Source organism: Juglans microcarpa x Juglans regia, chromosome 7S, assembly GCF_004785595.1.
Source record: "Juglans microcarpa x Juglans regia isolate MS1-56 chromosome 7S, Jm3101_v1.0, whole genome shotgun sequence".
NCBI classification, from domain to species: domain Eukaryota; kingdom Viridiplantae; phylum Streptophyta; class Magnoliopsida; order Fagales; family Juglandaceae; genus Juglans; species Juglans microcarpa x Juglans regia.
In genome coordinates, this window is record NC_054607.1 from 10,142,103 (window position 1) to 10,161,041 (window position 18,939).

The following is an 18,939-nucleotide window of genomic DNA, read 5'->3' on the forward strand; positions in this document are numbered from 1 at the left end:
AAGAATAAGTCATGTTGAGATGAAATGAAAAATACGTGAATATTAGTTAAATAATTTATAAATAATAATGAAATTATTTGAATTAAGATATTTTTATAGAATTTCGATAAAGAATGGAGAAAAATTTGAATATTAAAATATTTTTAAATATAATTTCTTAATATAATTTTTGTTTTGAGATTTGAAAAAATTGAATTATTTTTTATGTTTTGTTTGAAAAATTAAAAAAATTGTAATGATTAGATAATGATAGATGAAAAAAGTTGAATATTTGAAATTAAAAATTATTTGGCCTGATTTGAATAGTGAGTTGATACGAGACGAAAGTTGAAAACTGAATAAAATGTTGTTTGAATATAAATTTTTAATATAATTTTTATTTTAAAATTTAAAGAAATTGAATTATTTATTATATTTTATTTTAAAATTTGAAAAAATTATAATAATTGAATAAGATGAGATGATGCCATCTCAACATCTAAATAGAGCCTATTGTGCCAAAAAAAAAAGGGTCTAAGGCCCAATTTATTTTCACAAATCAACTCATCTTATCTAATCATTATAATTTTTCTAAAATTTCATATAAAATACAAAAAAAGAATTCAATTTTTTCAAATATATATAAAAAATAATATTAAAAAATAATATTTTATTTAACTTTTAATTTTAATTTCGTCTAATCCAAACGAGACCTTAAATCTTAACTTTTTTTTCAACTATTTTCTATTTTGATTTCTTTTATTTCAAATTTTAATTTCAAATATTTGGACTTAGTTTTTATTTTTTTCATACCAAATTGGGAAATTCTGTACTTCAGCGGTTAATTCCGTTCGCCTCCGACTTTTTGTCTGGCCAGCACCGCTCTGTCAGTACGCCCTCTCGCGAAAAATTAGGGTTTCCAGCTCCAACCACAGCTCCCTTGAATCTCGAGCTCTCCGCGTCTTTCCCTGACCTAGATTTCCTCTTGTTTCTAGGGTTTACAGATCTGCGCAGGTCTTGCTTCGAGCTCTGCTGAATCCTCCCCTTTCTTCGACATGTTTTGGAAGATCTCATCTCTCTCTACCTCCTCACCCGTAAGTGTTTTCAATCCAATTTTCCTGACTCTTAGTAATGCTACTTCTCTGGCTTTGTATTTCAACGAAATTGGTTACGGTGTTTAGATTTGGTCTTTTCTTTTCGTATTTTTCTGGGCCGAATTTACGCTTTTTGTACTTGGAAATGGAAAGCTAGCCTCTTTTTGTTTCATTAATTTGTTGAAGATTTAGCTTTTATTTCGACTTGATGATATGTTCCTTCGAATTTACTTTGGACTTATTGACGTGAGCTTTGCTAGTTTTAGTTTATGAATACGTGTACTTTTTTTGCCGCTGCCTTTTGTTTTTATGATGAACTTCATCTAGTGGCTTACTTCTTTGATAGAATACGTGTGCTTCCAGTGGCAAACTACATGAATTTGTTTGCGGTGTCACTTATTGTATAGATTTAAGTGATTCGTTCTCTGGGATTCTAATTTGCCTATCAATATGGTATTTTACTGGGAATGTTGTGTTGAAATTGCTGAGTCCCACCTTTTCTTTATAACATTCTTATCACCTTCTTTTCACTGCTGGGAATATGGATGGAATGATTGGCTTTGAGAAGTTTTTAATCACATGGCTTTGAAATTGGAACAATATCTAGGCATTCACTATAGTTTTGCCAATACGTTAATGTTTAATTGTAATAATCCAGTCCCACATTAAGAATATGAATAACTCGTATAGAGTGGCTTGGTATAAATGGAGTCATGGGTGCAAAGTGCTACATATGGTACTTGTTGAAATTTGGCTTTACAAGTGATTCTTGGGAAACTTGAATTTGATTAGTCTCTTGGGAGTTATAGCCTAGATGTGTGTAGCAATTTTCCCAGGTCATTACATATGGTATCATAGCCACCTAGTAAGGCCAGTCATTTGGACCACTTCATGGCATGGTCCCAACAAGGACATTAGGAATTTAAGAGGGGGACTATGTAACACTCCAATAGCACACGAGAAGTGTTAAGTCTACAAAGATAACTATTTTATTAATTTTTTTTTTATAAGTAAAAATTTTATTCATCAAATGCAATAGGTGTAGCCCATATACACAGTAAGTATACAAAAAAAATACCTAAATACATTCTAAAGCTAGAAAAATGAGGACAAAAACTCATGGACTGCCCCTCCATTAAGTACAATAGCTGAAAACCAACTAAACAAGGAACACATAAAAAATTTCCAGAGTTCTTCTACATTGCGTTCCCTATTATTAAAACACATCTCATTCCTTTCCAACCAAATGCACCAAATAATGCACAAAGGAATCATCTTCCGTGCAGCTACCACTTGAGAGCAAGTATGAAGTCTAGTCCAACATGCAAGTAAGTCTACCATTGATTTTGGCATAACCCAGGACAGTCTGGATCTTCTAAACACACCATCCCATAACACTTAAGCCATATCACAATGTATAAGTAGATGATCCATTGATTCCGCAGTTTTCTTGTACATGAAACACCACTCCATAACAATCATCCCAGGCTTTCTCAAATTGTCAATTGTCTGAATATTCCCAATTGCTGATGTCCAAACAAAAAAAGCAACATTTTTATTTTTTTTTAATGTCAGGGAACCTCTCCAAGGCAGGCCCTTTGAACCCACTCCTGCAGAGTAAACCCCGGTTCTGTGCACCGCACCCTCGGAAGTTTTCCTACACCGAGCTGGTTAAATCGCTGGCTTTTCACTAAGGGGTGTAACCCCAAAAGATTGTCTGCACCCATGAGGTGTTGAACATTAGACCTTGAAGGGAGTGATACCCCAAGACCAAGGCCTTCACCACTTTGGCGAACCTTTGACGGAACATGAGCCTTCCAAATACTCTTCCAAGGAAAAGATTGTTATGGAGTGGTGCTTCATGTGTAAGAAAGCTGCGGACAGCTATGAGATTTTTTTAGTCATATGGGTTTGAAGTTGGAACAATATCTAGGAATTTAATACAGTTGTTTCAAGGCATTTGAGCAATCACAATGGTTTATTCATCTTGCACAAGAAAGCACAATGGCTAACAATGGTTCAAAAAATGATCTCCATCAGCTTATGTAAACTATATGCAAAACTCATATGTGCTACAGTGACTCTACATTTGAATAAGCACTATTAATTTATATAAATTTTTTTATAGTTTCTCTCTTTATTGCTCTTTCTTTACATTCTTACAATCACATTGTTTTCTAAAAGGAATAAAGAAAGAATAAGAAAAAAATAGATAAGCTAATGAAGAGTACATTTTAAAAGCCATTGGCCAAAATAGATAAAATGGCTTTGGTCTATTTTAGAAAAAAGTGTAAATAAATCATTGTGAATGCTCTTAGAATTACTTATAACACCCAAGTCCCAGATTGGGAATATGAATAGTCCACATAGAGTGGGTAGGTTATAAAGATAGTCATGGTGCTATGTCCCACATTGGTACTTATTAGGTGAAGCTGGAATTTATAAATGATTCTATGGGAAGTTAATTGGTTAGCCTTTTTTGGGATATAGCATAGATGTGGCTAGTGCTCCTTGAGTTACATTACTTTAGAGCGAACTCATAAAGATGTTTTACTGCTTTCGGGTACTTGGCCGTGATTCATTTTTAGTGCAGTATCCTATGAATGCTTGGGTTTGCCTGCCTGCCTGCTTTTTTCTTTTCCTTTTATCCCCATAATTAATCTATTTAAGCTCGTTATTTTTTTTTTCTTGTATACAGGTGGAGTCAATATTAGACAAGGAGAACTTCACTTTGGAAGAGCTTCTGGATGAAGAAGAAATAATTCAAGAATGCAAAGCATTAAACAGTCGGCTCATTAACTTGTAGTATTTCTTCTCTATTCTACCTGGGCCATCTTTTCTTCTTCTTCTTCTTCTTCTTTTTTTTTTTTTTTCAAGCTTTATCAGCTATTAGCTTAATTTCGTTTCTATGTAATTGGGTTTCTTTGAAGCTATTATAATTGATATGAGCTGTAGACTGTTTGTTGGATAATATAGAAGCTGATGCTGGAAACTACTTGATGTTTATGTTTTAGTCTCCGGGATAGAGCCCAGGTGGAGCAGTTATTACACTATATTGTTGATGAAGCCCCAGAGGATGCTGAAAGCAAACGAGTCTTCAAGTATAGTGCTCTGACTCAGCAAATATATAAAAAAAAATAAAGGGATCTTCATTAGTTTTCAGATTTCAATGCTCCATGTGTTCTGAACCTTTCTTTCTTGCTTCTAATTTTATTGGCAAAATTTGTTTAATGATTTAGGTTCCCATTCATTTCATGTGAGATTTTCACATGCGAAATTGATGTTATTTTGAAGACTTTGGTGGATGAAGAGGAGGTACGTGTCTACGGTTATTCATGATCACACATTATCTAAAAGGGTGGAAGTTGATTTAATAATGTTTTGTTACTGATTTCTTATAATTTCCCTGTGATTGCAGCTGATGAACTTACTCTTCTCCTTCTTGGAACCTAATCGTCCACGTAGCACTTTGTTGGCTGGGTACTTCAGCAAGGTATGCCGTGATGATATGAGAAACTTGGTTTCTGTGATATTTCTTGGGCAATGTTAATCCGACTGCTTCAGGCAAAGCAATTCTTGAAGCTTTTTTTGGGTGTTATTTTAGGTCGTCATATGTATTATGATACGGAAGACTGTCCCACTTATGAATTATGTCCAAGTAAGCAACTTGCTCAACTCTGCATTGTTTTATGATTTGAATTATTATGAGCTCTTCCAACGTTCTAGATACACCAATGTGCCCTAGATTGAAGTTAATTTCCTCTTGTTCATGGCAAACATCAAGCTAATGTGCTTGAATGATATTTGTACTTAATGTTGTGGCTCAACTGATCCCTCAGAACAACTTGGGATTATTGCTTGTGTTCATGAATATATGAATGACTTCATCCAGTATTTTGCCCCTAGTGATGTTGTTGCATCTGGATGGTCAGAGTTCTTTGCTGCTATTGGGGTCCTTTCATGCAAGGGTGACTGTTGATATCAAACTTTTTTCATTCTAGTTGTAATAGATACTTTGGGTAACATAACCATAAGATCCTGAAAAGAGTAACTTTTGAATCTGTCATTTTGGTTACAATTACCTTGTATTTATTGCTATCCTGTCTACCCAGTGCATCTTTAAAGGCATCCTTTTTGTTTTGTTGCAAAATAGTGGCTTGTTTGGTTCTTGGGCTTTGTAGTGAAGTGCCTATGGTGCTTTCTTATGACTTGTATATCGATGCTCGTGTAACCACTTTGACTGTTGGGTCTGAAGCATCGTGCAATGCTAGATTTTTTCTTCTTTTTAAATGTTCAGGAAAGGAGGCCTTCCAACCAGGGTTGTATTGGAGTTTCTTTTTGTGTGAAAGTTCTTGTTATGTTGCATGGCTTTGTGCAATCAAACGTTATTGTGGGCTGGCCTGTTTCAAATGCTATTCTTTAGATTTGTCCACTGGCGTCACTTGGAAAAAAATAATTCTCCACTGGCATAAAAATTTGTTTAATTTTTTTCCTGAACTTTTAGTCACTAGTTTTTGATGCATATATGAACATGGGCAAGAATCTAAGTAATTAAATGCTTTAGTTTGAGCCTTCTGTCCTTTCTTTGATATTCGTTAGTTTGCATAGTTGGTTAATGAGCATAAATTTTGGGCTGATTTTTTCCCTGAACCTCTTAACGTTAAAATGGGACTCAGCTGCATATTGTTCCAGTGGCAGATTTTTATTTAATCCACAGTATAAATTTGATTCCTGGATCACTGGTTAGTGTATTGCCTCTAAGGTCTCTTCTCTAGGTTTGGTACCTCAGTTTTATTCATAAGAAAAACAAATGTCTTTGAATCAAGTTACCTATTGCCTGTCAGAAATAGTCACGACTGCAGTCTGCGTTCTCTAAAGTCTACATTCCCTACGGGTTGGCTCAAGTGGTAAAGACCTTGGTCTTGGTGGTATGCTCCCTCCAGGTCTAAGGTTTGAATCCTTTTGGATGCAAACAATTTCTAGGGGTCATCGGATTGGGGGAATTTTTCCTTGAATTACCCGAGGTGCACTTGTGAAAAAATCATTGTCGAGGGCCTATGTACCTTTGAGATTAGTTGGGACTTTTGTTCTCGGACACCTGGTGCCAATAAAAAAACAAATCTATAAAAAAAATGTTGTCTGTATGTTTTTATTTCCTTGTCAACTTCAAAACTATATTGGATTCAGACATAGTGGATCTTTACAGGCTCATCAGGATGTTTTTTGCCATCTGGTTGATTTGATAGGAATTACATCTATCATGGAGGTAACAAATATTTCAGTTGTAATATTTTATTTTAAGAATTGCATTTTATATTCCAAGTTTTATATTGGTCTTGAAGTGAACTTTTAATGCAGGTTTTGGTTCGACTTGTAGGCGCCGATGACCATTTGTATCCCAATTATGTAGATGTGATGCAATGGTTGGCTGAAAGCAATCTGCTGGAAATGATTGTGGATAAACTCAGTCCGTCAGTAAGTGTCACAATGCACTTTATTTTAGGATCACGAAAGCCTCTTCTCACCCTTTAATAAAGGATTTATGTAGTGGTTGAGTATACATGTATATCATGCATTTGGAATATTCACTACCTTAAGAAATGAACCCAACTTGTTGATTGACCAGTGAAACTGTTGAAGATTTCTTAAATTGAATGTTCAAGCATTCTGCATGTCCCACGTTTGAAGCTGGTTATAGTTTTATGCTTGTTTTTAGAATTATATGAAGCCGTAGCTTCCTTGTATTTCACACTGATTAGAAGCCTAGAATTTGGGTGGCTGGTTTGTTGTGAAATTTGTTTCGCAAGGATTCCATTCTTTGTCAAAATTTGGATAAACATGGCCAACATTTACAGATTTTGAACCCATGTCTGATTAGTGTCTTTTCATTCTTGTTCTTTTTCTCATGCTGGCCAGTGGTGTTTGAGCGAATTTCTGATGGGCCCACTGTGGAATTACCGAATAGCTGCTTTACCTCCAAATTTGGTTTTCCCACATTAGTGTAGTACTTAGACAAGGTCATTCTGGCTCACTTTACTGCATTCACTATAGATTTTATTTTTGGGCACAGAGTAATGGAATAACTTTTAATTTGGTGCCTGCATCTAAAATCTGTAAATTTTTATTTTGATAATGTGGCTTGTTCTGATAAGTAACCCTTCCATTGCAAATGATGACAGTACTGGCACAAAAATTGATAACCCAGTAAATGCTGTTACTTTTCACTGAATGAATTTTATGCTGGCTTATTGGTTTAAGTGATAGGACTTCATTTGTTCAAAATTAAAATACTTAGGGATGACGTTTGTCTTGTATATGTCCCGTGTACTTGGGTCATGCCTTTTGCAACACTCAAGAAAATATTGATACTTATAAAAAAAGATCTGAAGACTACATTGGAACTTCCCTTATATATACAAGATATTGTTAGTAAGCAATGAGAAAAGGAAAGCTCTAAAGAGGAGATAAAGAGTGCATTAAATTTTGTGATATGTTTTTCCATATTAAACTGTTCTAATCAGACATTTTTGGTGATAAATTCTCTAATAGCTTATTTTATGTGGACCAGAGTCCTCCTGAGGTGCATGCTAATGCGGCTGAAACACTGTGTGCTATAACACGGAATGCTTCATCAGCTCTAGCCACAAAACTTTCTAGCCCAAGGTTTGTTTTGAGATAGCATTTAGTTTGTTACTCACTGAAAAAAAACATTTGATTTGATACTTATATCCAGGCAGGCACAAATGCGTATTATTATTTGTTTGTACATATTATGTAATAAGTTTTGAACTCGTTGATATCAGCTTTGTTGCAAGGATATTCGGTCATGCATTGGAAGATTCACAATCGAAATCTTGCCTTGTGCACTCGCTTTCTGTCTGTATTTCTTTGTTAGACCCAAAAAGATCGACGTCATCTGCTTTCATGTTTCATTCTTTTCGAAGTCAACATATGTATGAGCCTCCAATCTCTGCTAAACCCGAGACAATAGGTGCAATGCTCCCCAAACTTGGTGAGAATGTTGATGTTTTTTACTTTTGTTTTTAGTGAAATTTATTGAAGTGTTTACTTGGCGGACTATTTCTTCTCATGCTGCATAATTGTGCCTCTATTTTATATCCACTGATTAGTTATTACTTTCATCTTTCAAGTCTGAACTTACTTTTCTCAAGAGGAATTTCAAATATATCTAGGTTCGTTTTAAATGTGTATTATATGTTGGAATGCTGTTCCGAAGATCACTTGTATTATATGTTTTTTTTTACAAGTCACTTGATGGATGTTAGGCATGAAAAACACTTCTTTCAACCTTAGTTGGCTTAAGGTTTTCATTGATTGATTTTTTGATAAATCCAGATAGTTATTGAATCTAGACAATTTAATGAATCTAGATTCTAGACAGACGTGTGCAATAAAGCTGGTGTTTGAATCTTGTTCTTCAGAGTGACAATCAAAGCTGTGTTAATTTGAATTTTTAGAATCTCCCAATTCATTGCTAATAAATTGTTAGTCTTTTATTGCTCTCCCGGGTCTAAGTTTTAAATCCCCTTGGGTGCAAACAATCTTTAGAGGCCATCGGACTGGTGGATTTTCCCTTAAATTACCCGAGTCACTTGCGGGAATCTCCTTGCTGAGGGCCTGTGGATCCTCGGGATTAGTTGGGACACTGTTCCCGGAGACTCGGTGCCAATAAAAAAAAAATTGTTAGTCTTTTATCCCTGGGTCTAAGGCTCATGGAACCTCCTTGCTGAGGGCCTGTGGACATTCTGCAAATCAATTGCCAATAAACAACACTTTTCTCTCTCCTAAGTTTTTCTCTCCGTACACACAAGGAAAAAATTCTCTCTCTGTCGGTGTTATCCTTCTGATAACGAGTTTTTTTTTTTTTAAGTTTCTTTATGAGTAGTTCTGCTGTGATGGGGTCTAGTAGGAATGTTATTATTGATAAAAAATGTTTCGAGTTTAAGAAGATGAATGCAAGGTGGTGGAGAATCACTGAGAGCAACTGTCGTGCTGTGAATCACATCTTCATTGATCAAGTCATTGAGATGGCTAAATCTCATGGTGAAGGAAGGTATTGCTTTTGAGGGGCCCTTTGGTTTCATCAGATCCCGAAGAGATGGTTCTTAGGTATTGGTGGTGCAAAGGCAACGTAACTGTTATGGGAGCTTTTTTACCCTATCGGAATTTGGGCAAGAGAAATGACGTAGCCTACTAGTGACACCGAAAGGGAGGAAAGGGTAGGTTGGAGGAATTTGGAGAGTTATTGAAAGAAATTTTTGTAACTTCCTCTGTTTTGGGAGGGAATAACAGAGGGAGCAGCCCTTGGATGGCTCCTCCTCCCTGGGGCACCAAGTTTTTGCTTCGTACAATGAGGCCCTGTCTCGTGCTCCAAAACTTGCAAAGGGGACAGGCGTTACCTCCACTTTGGTGAAGGCGCAACTCTGTGAAGGTGCAAGTCTGGGCAAGTGTCTGTCGGGGCCAAGTATGGTAACTGTGCTGCATGCTTTGGCTAAGATGGAGATACAAGTGGGACGTTTGCACCTGAATATGGGGACTTTAAAACGCTGCGTTGAGAAGGGATTGTAGACGGAGAAGGATCCCATAATGGGCTAGGGAGAAGGTTCTCTTTTTGGGCTCAAAGATGTTTCTGCAGACTTGTCTTCAACCACAAAGGGAAAGAATGTGGCTTCTAGTGGGCCTCTACCATAGGCCTGTTTCACGCAAGCCCAACCCTTCTCTCAGGCCCAGGTGGGTTCACCGACAAGGTCTGGGGTGCCGGAGTTGGCGTCGGTAGGGAGTAGAGTGGCTGAGCCGAACGTAAGTTGTGGTTTTCTGTTGCCGGAATCTACTCAATCAACTGCGTGATAAGGGATCGATGGGAGTGTCTGTTGGCGAAGTCTGGGGTCATCTGGAGTGCGGCGGCAGAATTTAGAGATACAAAGTCGAGTTTCTGCAGTGGCGAGAAATTCATTTTGGCTTCGATAAGCGTCTTGCCGAACTCCACATTGGCACAAAAAACTTCGGCGGTCGTTATTGACCACCACGGTGATCAGGTACAGCCACCTCGACATGAGGTTGTTGAGGATGGTTGGTTGGTTGAGGAGCCGACGAAGGATGGGCTGTTGCAAGTTGATTTCCCATCACCGTCGCGTGGGTTGTCGCTGGAGATTGCACAGATCCAAGCGTGCGTGGTGGTCGGAGGCCCAACTGTGTTCCTTGTGCAATTAGACTTGCCGGAGAATGGCTTTTTGTTTCAGGGGTCTCCGTTAGCCATTCTACGACTGGAGATGGGTTTTGTTGATGAGAATAAGTCTGGAGATGGGTTTGAAAATTTGGTGGTTTCCAATGGTGAACCAGATTTAGTATGTGGTTCGGAACTGGCCTTATTAGCTCCTATTTGTCCTTGTGAAGAGGGGGTTGTTAATGACTCCTCTATGTACACTACCCCCAGCTCTAAATTTGGGAGTTGTCCATCAAATTGGGTTTTTAAGAAAGTAGAGGAGATTCAAGCTGTTATTAGAATTTCTTTTGGAGGTTACGAAGAACAATTTAAGGCTCTTTTCGTAGCTCTTGAAGCTAGCCATTCAAAATTAGCTACAAAGCAGGATAGGGAACTTAAAAGGCTAATTTGTTCCATTAATTATGATGTGGCGGAAGGGAGTGGCGGAAGGGATAGATCGAAAGGGAGGGGCAATCCGTGTTCTTATGAAGCCTAAGATTTTATTTTGGAATGTACAGGGGCTCAATGACAGCAATAAATGCCTTCGTATCAAGTCATTATTGTGGATGTGGAAGGGGGGTGTATGTTTTCAAGAAACAAAGTTGCAATTCATTAATAGAAGTTTGGTGCGAAGTTTATGGGGGTGCTCGCACGTGGGTTGGACTTATTTGGCTTCTTTGGGAGCCTCAGGCGGAGTCTTATTAATGTGGGATAAAAGAGTGGTTGAGATGATTGAAGAGTGCATTGGAGATTACTCGGTTGCGACCTTATTAAAAAATGTGGCTGATGGCTAAGAATGGGCATTTGTAGGTTCCTATGGTCCTAACGTAGACAGGGATAGGAGAAGGTTGTGGGAGGAGTTGGCGGGTCTATACTCCTTATGGTACATGTCGTGGTGTATAGAGGGTGATTATAACCTTACTCACTTTCCTAGCAAACGATCAGGGCATTATCGAAATTTTGTGGCCATGAAGGAATTCTCCAAGTTCATCTTTGATCTGGACCTCATGGATCTCTCTCTAGTAGGGGGCGAGTACACTTGGTCAAATGGACGGGTTTGGTCGAGATTGGATAGATTCTTTGTCTCTCTTTCGTGGGAAGCACACTATCCGGAAGTGAGTCAGAAACGGTTAGCTTGAGTCAGTTCAGATCATTTTCCTATCCTTTTAGATTGTGGGGGTATTCACAAGGGTCACCGGTACTTTAAGTTTGAAAATATGTGGCTAACAACAGATGGGTTTGTAGAGATGGTGCGTGCTTGGTGGTCATCATATTAGTTTATTGGCACTCCAAGTTTCATTCTTGCAGGCAAGTTGAAGGCTTTGAAATAGGATCTGAAGAAGTGGAACCTGGAAGGTTTTGGTCACATTGACAATCAGAAATCTACATTGTTGGAGGAACTGGAAGAGCTAGAGGGTAAAGAATTATTGAGGGATACCTTGGAGGAGGTGTTTTTGAGGAAAGGCATGGTTATGGCAAAACTTGGAGAAAGTTCTGTTGTCAGAGGAGACTTCACGGAGTCAAAAATCAAGGGACCTTTGGTTGAAAGAAGGTGATAGGTGTACGAAGTTCTTTCACAAAGTGGCTAATTCACATCGGCGTAACAATGCTATTGAGTCGCTTCAATTAGGCTCTCAGGTGTTATCTTCTCCGGAGCTAGAAAACTATATTGTACATTACTATGAGACCCTTCTCACAGAATCGGTTTCTTGGAGGCCAAAGCTTGATGACTTGCCTTTTGAGGCAATTGATTTGCAGAGTGTGAGTGTTTTGGAGAGACATATTGTTGAAGAAGAAATTTACAAGGTCATCTCTGGTATGGCTAAGGATAAAGCGCCGGGTTCGGATGGTTTTTCAATGGGTTTTTTTCAAACTTGTTGGGACATAGTCAAATGTGATGTTATGCAGGTTTGTAATGAATTTCACTCTTTTCAAAAGTTTGAAAAATCCCTTAATACGACTTTCATTGCTCTCATTCCCAAGAAACAAGGGACTTCGACTATTGAGGACTTTCGTCCAATAAGCCTAGTTAGTAGCGTTTATAAGATTATTTGGTTCTTGCCAACCGGCTCAATTTGATGTTGGAACTTATTATTTCCAAGTCTCCAAGCGCATTTATTTGTGGGAGACAAATTTTTGATTCGGTATTTATTGCAAACAAGTGCTTGGACCACAGACTACGGGAGGGAGGTTCATGTGTTCTTTGCAAGCTTGACATGGAAAACGCATATGATCATGTGAACTGAGAATTTCTCTTATACTTACTTGAGAGGTGCGACTTTGGGGTAGGTGGATTTCATGGATGCGTCATTGTATTTCAATTGCCCGGTTCTCAGTTCTAGTTAACGGCATACCTGCTGGTTTTTTGATAGTTCACGGGGATTGCGGCAGAGAGATCTTCTATCTCCCTTTTTATTTGTTATAGTTATGGAGGCTTTAAGTAGGATGGTGCAGGCTGTTGTTGGGGGAGGGTACTTATCTGGTTTTCAGGTGGGTAATGGCTCTGGTGGCCCCATTATCTCACACCTTCTATTTGCAGATGATACTTTAGTCTTTTGTGAAGCGGATAATAGCCAAATCCAAATTCTACGAGCACTGTTACTTTTCTTTGAAGCAGTGTCAGGGCTTAAGGTGAACCTTGGCAAGTCTGAGATAGTTTCTGTGGGTGCGGTTTCTAATATCCTCAGTTTAGCAAGCCTTCTAGATTGTAAGGTGTCCTCTTTTCCAATGAAATTTCTGGGCTTTCCGTTGGGTGCAACTTTCAAAAATAGAGCTATATGGGATGGGGTGGTGGAGAAGATAGAGAAAATGTTGGCTGGTTGGAAACAAATGTATTTATCAAAAGGGGGCCGCCTCACTCTTATTACGAGTACTCTCAATAACCTCTCCACATATTTTTTATCCCTGTTTCTTATGCCTGCAGGGGTGATGAACATAATGGAGAAACTCTTTAGGGCGTTTTATGTGGTGGTATTGGGGAGGAGAAATTTCATTTGGTTAGATAGAAGACGGTTTGTGCCTCAGTTGTGAATGGGGGTTGGGAGTGTGTAACTTGAGAACTTTTAATAGAGCTCTCTTGGGGAAATGGCTTTGGAGATATCACTTGGAGGGGGGATCATTGTGGAAGTAAATTATTGATGCTAGATATGGTGTCGCTGGGGGTGGTTGGTGCTCCAATGAAGTGAGAGGGGTCTATGGTGTGGGTTTATGGAAGTTTATAAGGAAAGGGTGGCCATGCTTTGCAAACCACATTCGCTTTGTAGTTGGTGAGGGCAATCGAATTAGTTTTTGGCAGGACGTGTGGTGTGGAGATCAAGTATTGGAAAGGGCTTTTCCGGCCCTATGTCGTATTGCAGTTAATAGAGAGGCTTCAGTAGCAGATGTGCGGTTACTTTCTCATGGCTCGCTCCAGTGGAACATTCTTTTTATTAGGGATTTTCATGATTGGGAATTATCTATTGTTTCAGATTTTTTCAACCTACTATATTCCACGGGAACTCCTTTAGCACAGTGAGATCGATCGAAGTGGAGGTCTAATAATCACAAGTTATGTACAATTAAGGCGTATTATAACATCTTGACAACACAAGTTCATACTCCATTCCCTTGGAAGAAGATTTGGAGGTCTCGTGTGCTTTCTGAAGTAGTTTTTTTTGTTTGGAATGTCGTTCTTGGAAAGAACTTGAGGAAGAAAGTATGTGTAGTGATGGATTGGTGTTACATGTGTAAAAAGAATGGAGAATCTGTGGACCATCTCTTACTACACTGTGAGGTAACAAGGGTGCTGTGGGATGAGATCTTTCAAAGAGTTGATGTTGCTTGGGTTATGCCTATGAGGGTAGTGGATTTGTTGGGTTGTTGGAGAAAGATGCAAGGTTGTCATCAAGTGGTAGCGGTATGGAAGATGATTCCGTTGTGCATCATGTGGTGCATTTGGACGGAAAGGAATGCACGCTGCTTTGAAGACAAGGAGCGCACAATGGCTGAGTTGAAGAATTTATTGTTACACACTTTAATGTGTTGGTTTTCCGCTATTGTATTGCATGGGGATAGTGTTTATTATTTTTTGTCTTTAATTTATCGCTCTTAGAATGTATTTAGGTGTTCTTCTGTATACTTTCCGTGTACATAGGCTATGCCTATTTCATTCATATATATATATAATATTTATCTCTTATAACAAAAAAAGTTAAGTTACTGAGCAAAGTCCTGTTTTATTTAGTTCATTATTTTGCTTGATGACCTTAAAATAAAGCATTACCTCTATGATTTATTTGAAAAAATTAACTTATAAAAAAATTGTTGTCAAACTTAAATCTGTGGCTTACAAAATTGGTTGTCAGATATATGTTATAAATTCCATCACATTTTATATTTTAAATTTATAGATGGTAATAAAAAAATCTCCTGTATAGTTTATTTGTCACCAATGGTTTGAATGGAATTGAAAAGGCCTTATCTCCAAGTACTTGATATTGGGTTTATATATAAAGTGCATTGATTCGTTTCATGCATTCTGCATTCATTGATGCATCATACTGGTTACTTCTGCAAAATATTTTTAAGTTAGGAGATGTGGTATTACAGACAAAGATGAGGACTCACATATGACGAACTTTAATTGCTTGAAATCTTATGCATGCCACGAAGTTGATATAACAAGAATTTATCTATTTATATTGATAAGTGAGGTAGTTTTTACTGAAAGCACAAAGGGGCACAGCCCAAGTACTCCGGAAGTATATAGTAGGAAACACCCATCTATATGGGTAAAGAAAAAGAACACAATTCCTTGAAATGTAGGAAGTTATAGGAACGAAAACCATTTTGTGCCGACATCCATACATAAAGGGAATTGAACGTAAGAGCTCTTAACTTTTAGCGCCGTCCTCTCACAGTCTTCAAAAGTCTGAGCATTTCGTTCCCACCAAAGACCACATATAACACGGGAACCATCTTCCAAACCTTGGAGTTGCTATGGGTACTAATTGGACTACAACAAGAAGCCACCAAATCTCCCACCTGTCGAGACATGACCCAAGATCAATACTCCATCATTTGGTGCATTTGTCTCTTCATAGGAATCTTGAAGTTTTGGTAGGCCATTCATGACATAGTGAAACAAGTTGGAGAAGATGATTGTCAGATGGACATGAAATTTCTTTATCACTTTAATATAGGATCCACAACCATCTTATTCGATGAATGAAGCAGACTATGTATAATGGTGTGCGCCTATAGAATCATACTGCCATTTCCTATATTGAGATAACTAAGTAACATTATAATTTATGTCTGGAATTTATTGGCATTCAGTGATTTAATTGGTGTCATTTCTGGAATAAAGTCAGCATCTTCTGATTAATAATAAAACTATTGAAAGAGGATCGACCGTCAGAAGGGGGAAAAAACTGGTCGCTTTACCCATCATTCCATACAGGCCGTATCAATTACAGCTTAATAGCCTTGCTAATACTGCTGTTTCTATACTTCCCAAACCTACAATTATACAACTCTTATTATTTAGGTGACCTGCTTGCACTTCTGAATGTGTCATCTCATGAGAAGATACTGCCTACTACATATGGAGAATTGAGGCCTCCTCTTGGGAAGCATCGTTTAAAGGTTAGTTTGTCTATGTATTTTATATTTAATTTGCAGGATATAATTGAACCTAATCCCAATTCTTTATAAGAAATTAATTTCATTAATAATCAAGCGTAATCCAATATTGAACTTGAGTGGAGTAAAACTGACACAGTTGGTTGTCATATATCCTTTACCCATAGTCAATATTTGTATATTGTATCCTTCTGAGTTTAGGCTAAAACTCGTGGAGTTCAGAAACAGAGTTTATTGTTTTCTTTTGGATATCCATTTTTATTTTCCTGATATTTCTTTTCTTTTTCTTTCCAGATTGTGGAGTTCATTGCGGTGCTATTGAAAACTGCCAATGATGCTGCAGAGAATGAATTGGTCAGCACAGGAACCATTCGACGAGTCATTGATCTTTTCTTTGAGTAAGTTTCTCATTTTGACTTTGAATGCATGAGTGTCCAAGTTACTGTTATTTAGAGAATTGTTGGTCTTCTCGTGCAAGAAAAATTGCTTTTATTTTCGTTATACTGAAGATGCATGGTTTTAGTTAGTTGTCTGTGTTCAATGATGCAGGTACCCATACAATAACTCGCTGCACCACCATGTAGAGAGTATTGTATTCTCATGTTTGGACAGCAAGAATGATAGCATTGCCAATCATCTTCTTCGAGAGTGCAATTTAATTGGAAAGATTCTCCAAACAGATAAAGAACCCATTCTTTCTGGCGACAGTAATCAGGTCAGTCTTTTATGACTCTCAAATGTCATTGTAGCACATTTATAATGCTCTGCTGAACCAAACAAGATTAAAATGAAGGTACGAAAAGAAAAAGAAAAAGAAAAAGAAAAAGAAAAAATAGATACATGGCGTATTATGTGTAATATCACGTGGTTGCATAAATATTTATGTTCTCTTAGCTGTTGATTGCAGTAGAAATTCTGATTCTTCTATACTTTCCCTGAATTTGTAGCCAACAATTCCTGCTGCTGGAAAGCGGGCACCTCGGGTAGGAAACATTGGACACATTAGGAGAATTTCTAATAAGCTTGTTCAGTTGGGAAACAGTCAGAGCCACATTCAGGCGGGTCTTCAGGTGGGTTATAGGTAAAGCAATCCACCATGTGCTATTATTTGACTGGAAAGTATACATTTATTTCTTTCTAAAGATTACTTCATTGGTGCTCTGGTTAATAGCAAAGGAGTTTTGAAAAAGGCCTCTTTCTCTTTACAGTACGACTATTTTTCGTGTTAAATCATGTATGATGTATTTGTTGAATCTTTGGTATTTACAACTGGCAATATCGTTTGTTTTGAACTCATCTCCAGACCAATTTTTTATTTGCTCCTGAGATATTTCATGATATTCAAATTTTTTTAAATATATGTTACAATTTCTGTATTTCCTCTTACTGATTCCTGTGTGGGTATTTGGTGCAATGTGGGTACCTTTAATTGATAAAATGAAAGAACTTATAACTTTAATATATTTAAAGATGATTTTTCAGCATCTCTTTCAAACGGATCTGTACTACTAAATACCAATACTAACACCACTACTTTCATTTGTTCTTTTTAGGAAAATAGTGAATGGAGTGAATGGCAAGCTACTGTTCTGCATGAGTGCAATGTGGTTGAAAACGTATTCCGATGGGCTTGTGGGTATGATCTTAACTCATCCATGTGCCATGCATGTTCTGAACTTGTGCATTCTATTCTAAGTAATTTGGAAAATATGAGATTTTGGAGGTTTACTTCTGTTATTGAATTTTTTTTGATTACTTAAAACAATAATAACAAAAGTAAAAGCATTATCAGGACAGGATATTTGTATCTGTTCTCCCTGACTACGGTTGCACTTCAGTACTATTGTGTTGTTTTTGTCTAGTGAAAAATGTTATCCGAGTTTATATGTGAGTGGATCTTGACTTGAGTCTGTCTGCCATGTTCTTCACCGGTATTCAACATCATGGATCTTTTTTATTCCTACTTACTGTTTGCAGCCGTCCGACTGCCTTGCAAGATAGGACAAGGGACAGTGATGATGATGATCTTCATGATAGAGATTATGATGTAGCGGCTCTAGCAAACAATTTAAGCCAGGCCTTTCGCTACAAAATCTACGGAAATGAAGATGTGGAAGAGGTATATAGTTAGATGCTTTTTAGTCATTATACAACCATCCCTTTTATATGTAATTTCCCCTTTCTGCTGCCCCGGGTGGCTGGTTTTACTCATTGATTTGATCTTTGAATCATCATGGTTGCAGGATCATGGAGCTCTTGATCGTGATGATGAGGTAATTGGTGTATTCAAACTATTGATTTGATTGTATGAAGTTGAGGTGTGGTTATGCCTTATTTATATTAACTCGCTCATGCAAAACTAAGAAGGATCTAGAATGTATAGGAAGGTAATAGGACCGACCGTAGATGAAATTTATTTATTTATGGAGCTGTCAATGTGTGGGATGGATTGAATTAGTTTCGAAAGGGGCTTCGGGTGGTATTATTATTATGTGGGATAGGAGGTTAGTGGAGATGGTAGATCATTATGTGGGAGAGTTTATGGTTGCTTGCCGGTTCAAATGTGTGGATGACGGATTTGAATGGGCTTTTGCAGGGATTTATGGTCCTAATGTGGATAATAGTAGGAGTATTTTATGGGATGAAATGGCAGGTGTTTACTGCTGTTGGGATGTTCTTTGGTGTTTTGGAGGGGATTTTAACATTACTTGGTTCCCTAGCGAGCGAGTGGGGGATAATTATTTCTCTCATGCCATGAATACTTTTTCTGATCTGATTTTTGAGCTTGGTTTGATCGATCTTCCGATGGTGGATGGGAATTTTACGTGGTCCGACGGAAGGGCATGGTCTAGGCTGGACAGATTTCTGGTTTCAGCTTCTTGGGAGGTTTGTTTTCCTGATGTAGGCAGAAAAGGTTACCGAGATTGTGTTCTGACCATTATCCTATTATGTTGGAGAGTGGGGGCACTTTTAGAGGACTAAGGTATTTTAAATTTGAAAATATAAGGTTGGAGGCTGAGG

General features: G+C 37.7%; 1 protein-coding gene across 2 annotated transcripts in view; it reads left to right on the top strand.

Moving 5' to 3' along the window:
- The first annotated feature begins 798 nt into the window (after positions 1–798).
- LOC121241594 (serine/threonine-protein phosphatase 6 regulatory subunit 3-like) overlaps positions 799–18,939 on the top strand; it is a 29,411-nt gene continuing 11,270 nt past the window's right edge. The window contains exons 1-17 of one of the 2 annotated variants that reach the window (XM_041139424.1): positions 799–1,073; positions 3,772–3,875; positions 4,088–4,174; positions 4,313–4,388; positions 4,492–4,566; positions 4,678–4,731; positions 6,280–6,339; positions 6,432–6,548; positions 7,642–7,736; positions 7,877–8,085; positions 15,824–15,921; positions 16,213–16,316; positions 16,468–16,633; positions 16,866–16,988; positions 17,472–17,554; positions 17,896–18,037; positions 18,162–18,191. In XM_041139424.1, coding sequence (XP_040995358.1) covers positions 1,035–1,073; positions 3,772–3,875; positions 4,088–4,174; positions 4,313–4,388; positions 4,492–4,566; positions 4,678–4,731; positions 6,280–6,339; positions 6,432–6,548; positions 7,642–7,736; positions 7,877–8,085; positions 15,824–15,921; positions 16,213–16,316; positions 16,468–16,633; positions 16,866–16,988; positions 17,472–17,554; positions 17,896–18,037; positions 18,162–18,191 — 1,662 coding nt within the window. In that variant the 5' untranslated portion in view covers positions 799–1,034. The remainder of the gene's footprint in view (positions 1,074–3,771; positions 3,876–4,087; positions 4,175–4,312; positions 4,389–4,491; positions 4,567–4,677; positions 4,732–6,279; positions 6,340–6,431; positions 6,549–7,641; positions 7,737–7,876; positions 8,086–15,823; positions 15,922–16,212; positions 16,317–16,467; positions 16,634–16,865; positions 16,989–17,471; positions 17,555–17,895; positions 18,038–18,161; positions 18,192–18,939) is intronic. The other variant, XM_041139423.1, reaches the window with a different exon arrangement.